Here is a 6,270-nt window from a genome sequence, read left to right on the forward strand (position 1 = left end):
GTGATCACTGGTCCTGTATATATCTGATGTATTACATACACTGCACTATGTATGGCTGGTCCTACTGCCGCATATAACGTGTTACTGTGATCACTGGCCCTGTATATGTCTGATGTATTACATACACTGCACTATGTATGGCTGGTCCTACTGCCTCATATAACGGGTTACTGTGATCACTGGCCCTGTATATGTCTGATGTATTACATACACTGCACTATGTATGGCTGGTCCTACTGCTGCATATAACAGGTTACTGTGATCACTGGTCCTGTATATATCTGATGTATTACATACACTGCACTATGTATGGCTGGCCCTGTATATGTCTGATGTATTACATATACTGAACTATGTATGGCTTATCCTACTGCCGCATATAACAGGTTACTGTGATCACTGGCCCTGTATATGTCTGATGTATTACATACACTGCAGTATGTATGGCTGGTCCTACTGCCGCATATAACGTGTTACTGTGATCACTGGACCTGTATATGTCTGATGTATTACATACACTGCACTATGTATGGCTGGTCCTACTGCTGCATATAACAGGTTACTGTGATCACTGGTCCTGTATATATCTGATGTATTACATACACTGCACTATGTATGGCTGGTCCTACTGCCGCATATAACGTGTTACTGTGATCACTGGCCCTGTATATGTCTGATGTATTACATACACTGCACTATGTATGGCTGGTCCTACTGCCTCATATAACGGGTTACTGTGATCACTGGCCCTGTATATGTCTGATGTATTACATACACTGCACTATGTATGGCTGGTCCTACTGCTGCATATAACAGGTTACTGTGATCACTGGTCCTGTATATATCTGATGTATTACATACACTGCACTATGTATGGCTGGCCCTGTATATGTCTGATGTATTACATATACTGCACTATGTATGGCTTGTCCTACTGCCGCATATAACGGGTTACTGTGATCACTGGTCCTGTATATGTCTGATGTATTACATACACTGCACTATGTATGGCTGGTCCTACTGCCGCATATAACAGGTTACTGTGATCACTGGCCCTGTATATGTCTGATGTATTACATATACTGCACTATGTATGGCTGGTCCTATTGCCACATATAACAGGTTACTGTGATCACTGATCCTGTATATGGCTGATGTATTACATACACTGCACTATGTATGGCTGGTCCTACTGCCACATATAACAGGTTACTGTGATCACTGGCCCTGTATATGTCTGATGTATTACATACACTGCACTATGTATGGCTGGTCCTACTGCCGCATATAACAGGTTACTGTGATCACTGGTCCTGTATATGTCTGATGTATTACATACACTGCACTATGTATGGCTGGTCCTACTGCCGCATATAACGTGTTACTGTGATCACTGGCCCTGTATATGTCTGATGTATTACATACACTGCACTATGTATGGCTGGTCCTACTGCCGCATATAACGTGTTACTGTGATCACTGGCCCTGTATTTGTCTGATGTATTACATACACTGCACTATGTATGGCTGGTCCTACTGCTGCATATAACGTGTTACTGTGATCACTGGCCCTGTATATGTCTGATGTATTACATACACTGCACTATGTATGGCTGGTCCTACTGCCTCATATAACGGGTTACTGTGATCACTGGCCCTGTATATGTCTGATGTATTACATACTCTGCACTATGTATGGCTGGTCCTACTGCTGCATATAACAGGTTACTGTGATCACTGGTCCTGTATATATCTGATGTATTACATACACTGCACTATGTATGGCTGGCCCTGTATATGTCTGATGTATTTCATAAACTGCACTATGTATGGCTGGTCCTACTGCCGCATATAACAGGTTACTGTGATCACTGGTCCTGTATATGTCTGATGTATTACATACACTGCACTATGTATGGCTGGTCCTACTGCCGCATATAACAGGTTACTGTGATCACTGGCCCTGTATATATCTGATGTATTACATACACTGCACTATGTATGGCTGGTCCTACTGCCTCATATAACGGGTTACTGTGATCACTGGCCCTGTATATGTCTGATGTATTACATACACTGCACTATGTATGGCTGGTCCTACTGCTGCATATAACAGGTTACTGTGATCACTGGCCCTGTATATGTCTGATGTATTACATATACTGCACTATGTATGGCTGGTCCTACTGCCGCATATAACAGGTTACTGTGATCACTGGTCCTGTATATATCTGATGGATTACATACACTGCACTATGTATGGCTGGTCCTACTGCCGCATATAACAGGTTACTGTGATCACTGGTCCTGCATTTATCTGATGTATTACATACACTACACTATGTATGGCTGGTCCTACTGCCGCATATAACAGGTTACTGTGATCACTGGCCCTGTATATGTCTGATGTATTACATACACTGCACTATGTATGGCTGGTCCTACTGCTGCATATAACAGGTTACTGTGATCACTGGTCCTGTATATATCTGATGTATTACATACACTGCACGATGTGTGGCTGGTCCTACTGCCGCATATAACGTGTTACTGTGATCACTGGCCCTGTATATGTCTGATGTATTACATACACTGCACTATGTATGGCCGGTCCTACTGCCTCATATAACGGGTTACTGTGATCACTGGCCCTGTATATGTCTTATGTATTACATACACTGTGTGGTACCCCAAGCGTTGGGGTATCACTAAATACCACTGTAGGATTATATTTATTTCAATTGTATTTAATGTTGGTATCACTAAATACCACTGTAGTATTGTATTTATTTCAATTGTATTTAAGGTTGGTGCCCGGGCTGACATTACCCTATTCCCTGGGGAGTTATGGTTTATACTGTTGGGACTTGGACTACAGATATATGTGGGTGGGCACGAGGCAGGGTAGCTCCCATGAGACTGTAAGGGGAGCCCTGCACCAGGCTCTGAGAATGGAGGACTGCAGCTAAGGAGTAGGGAGCCGCACGCGACTCTGGCAGGAGGAGAGTGAGCGCGGGCAAAAGAACCCGGACAAAGCCGATATAAGGGGCTGCTGGGCCAACCGTTAGGAGACTAACCGTTGCCGAGTCCGGAGGGAGCCATCGTGAGGAGCGGTGATCCGTCTGTCGGGAGGTGATCAGCGGTAAAACGCAGGCAGCGCAGCCGGAGGTCTCAGTCGTGGACTTGGAGTGAGTCCCGGAGCGTCTCTCCGCCCTCCGGAGAGACAGTGACAGTCATCCGTCAAGGCGGAGCTCAGGGCGGAGCCGGAGGCATTTGTGACGACCCTCTCCTGCCTCTTAACCAAGTCCGGAGGCGGAGACAGAGGCGGTACTAGGCGGGCCCAGTGAAGAGAGACTCTAGAGGAGTGCTGGTGAGTGACAGCTCCCCTTTGGGACTCCGTGCATTTAGCCAAAAACACTTAACAGGAGTGGGAGACAGAGTCAGAGAAGTCACATATATAGCACACTGATCAGGAAGGAGCAGTAGTCTTGATAAAAGCGCTATTGTCGCAGTTACCTTACTCAGCCAGCTTACCAGCTTCACAGACTAGAGGGACTGATACAGAGCTGCTATTTAATTCTCAATCTCTGCCAGAAATACCTACTTCAGTTATTTCCAATACTCCCAGTAACCCCTTAGTGAGCTATACAAATAAGGGACAGCGCAGCTGTAGTGAGGTGCAGCCAAATAATCGTCTCTTCTCATCCTGCGAGGCTATTCTCATGACAGCGTCATCAACTTAGAGCAAGACTATCAATCTAACACTCTGTTGGCTGTGTAGAGCAAGTATCACTCTCAGCCTCCACAAATAATAAGACTTAGAAAGACAGTCGATACAGTGAAGCAAAGCTAGAGACAGGATTTAACCAAGGAATTAACCCAAGTTGTCTGTATTTCTCAGGAGAGTATAGACTCATTACAGCGACAACTGTGCACCATCGTTAGTAACTTAGCTGGCCAGCCATCAGGGGATTGTACTATTTTGACTGTTTACTGTGTTACATGTTGTTAAGATATTTGAGTAACGATAGAGTCATTGCCTGTATTCCGATGTTTGCCTAAAGTATCGGGTTAACCCATTTAATTTACAGAAAGACGGTGGAGAAGATGTCTTGGTTCCAGTGTAATAAAATATCCCGTGGACCTGTGTCCATTACTGTAGTGAATTCATATATGTATGTTATTTATGCAATGTATTGAATTATATTTTCTGTATTCTGAGTTAAAGTAACTCATTTGTTATTGTTTGGAGTAACAATAAACCCAGATATTCTTCAATAGCCATTGAATTGATATATTGTAAGGAGATTCATAAACCGGTCATTGCATCCCAAGAGAAAGAGTCGCTCCAAAGTGAGACTTATCGGTTGTCTCGGTAAGACCTTACTAATACAGTAATAAGCGGGGTGTTACAAAAGTGGCGTCACGAACAGGATTCCAAATTTAAAACAACCCAAGAAAATGTCACAAAGTCAGCAGTCATCGGGAGATTCAATTCAACAGAATCCAGTCATGTCACAATTGAACCCTATCACGCTACCTTACTACTTCGGGGCCCCTTGGCTCCCGACATACACAGGGGATGATCAAGATATGGAAGGTAATTCCCTGAGGGATTTCAAAAATAAAATGAAGAGTATGTTTCGCTTGTATCCATTAACAGACTGTCAGCAAGTGGAGATACTTATAGGTCAGTTGAAGGGATCTGCCCTGCGGGAAGTTACCTCTTGGCCAAGGGATGAGAGACAGAATATCGATCAAATTTTACAGAGGTTGGCCGATACTTTTGAGATTAGAACTACTTCAGAATTGAAAATGAAGTTTTATGCAAGGAAACAACAAGATGGTGAATCCCTTCGTAGCTATGCTCTGAGTCTCCAGGAAGCCCTGCGGCGCATACAAGCAGTAGACGCTGCGGAAGTAAGGAATGTAGAGGAAACACTTATCACGCAATTCATTGAAGGGTCTCGGGAAGATCATATGAGAACCCAGCTACGTATGCTAAGAATGCAGCTACCCAGAAGTTCGTTCTTGGATTTCAAAGAGGCCGCCATAAAAATGGTAGGATATAAACGAAATGAGGAAGTAACTTTCCCGGAGATGCCGGGTTTCCAGGAAATGACTCGTGACTTACCTGTAGGAAGCTCAGTAAAAATAAAAGAGCGTGTGGTCCAAGGTGCGCAAGCCTCCACTCCCGATCCCATGAACACACTCAAAGGCCAGATTGAAAAATTAACCTCAGGGATGGCTGAGATGTGCCAGGAATTTCGGAGGTTCACTAAACAAACCAATGAACCTAGGGAAAGTAATTGGCGAACGGAAAGAAGAAGAATGCCGTCTGATTGGTGGACCCCTCCCCGTTCTGGAGGACGTAGGCCTACTGACCGGTTTGATGCTCAAGGGCGTCCAATTTGTCGTAGATGCAATCTTAGTGGACACATTGAACGGAACTGCAATCAAAATGACGCTTTAAACTCCAATACCCCGAGGATGGAGAACAATCCTCGGGGAGAACAAATGGAATAGAAACAACACCGGAGATGTGGTGGCCCCAATACGTGGGGCGTTGTCCAGTCATTCAGATCTCTCTAGATGGAGTGGAGTTACCAGCTATGCTAGACACTGGATCCCAAGTCACCACCATTCAATTGAAAACGTACCAGCAGCATTGGGGACCCGAACAAGTTTTCCTTCCACCACCGACGTGGTTAAAATTAATTGCCAGCAATGGATTAGGAATATCGTGCCAAGGGTATTTCGAGACTGATATTCAAGTGGGAAAAGCTATATTGAATAAACAAGGGTGTCTAATCACCAACGTAGATGATGATAATACTATTCCTGTCATAATTGGAATGAATATTCTCCAAAGATGTCCAGAAGAGCTTATATTAGCCCTCAAAACGGAACTGTATGGGAAAAAAACCTTAGAGCGACAGGCGCTGCAGCATACCCTTAAAGTGATTCAGGGACATCAGAGGATCGCCAACCAAGATGGGGAGGTAGGGAAAGTGCGAGTGGCCGATCACCGGCCAGTAATCTTGCAGCCTAATTCAGAAACGGTAATATGGGCTAAAGCACGTTGTGGACCGCAGGGAACTAACTATGAAGCCATTGTGGAGCCCAATGACATACTGGATCGGGATGATGTCGTAGTAGCTAGATCATTGGTGGAAGTTAAGGGTGGGCGAGTACCGTTGAGGATCTTAAACCCCCATAACCACCACATTCGACTGTTTCGTAATTACCCCATCGTGAAGCTGTCCCAGG

The 6,270-nt window shown here is 44.6% G+C and overlaps 1 protein-coding gene across 1 annotated transcript; it reads left to right on the top strand.

Moving 5' to 3' along the window:
- The first annotated feature begins 4,461 nt into the window (after positions 1-4,461).
- On the top strand, positions 4,462-5,526 carry LOC148478163 (uncharacterized). Its single transcript, XM_088455851.1, has one exon. The coding sequence runs from the start codon at positions 4,462-4,464 to the stop codon at positions 5,524-5,526; it is 1,065 nt and encodes a 354-aa protein (XP_088311977.1).
- The last annotated feature ends 744 nt before the right edge of the window (positions 5,527-6,270 follow it).

Source organism: Taudactylus pleione, unplaced genomic scaffold, assembly GCF_031769625.1.
Source record: "Taudactylus pleione unplaced genomic scaffold, aTauple2 ptg000673l, whole genome shotgun sequence".
Classification (NCBI taxonomy): domain Eukaryota; kingdom Metazoa; phylum Chordata; class Amphibia; order Anura; family Myobatrachidae; genus Taudactylus; species Taudactylus pleione.

Coding starts and splice junctions, on each gene's coding strand:
- LOC148478163 (XM_088455851.1), top strand. CDS start 4,462: ATGTCACAAAGTCAGCAGTCATCGGGAGATTCAATTCAACAGAATCCA.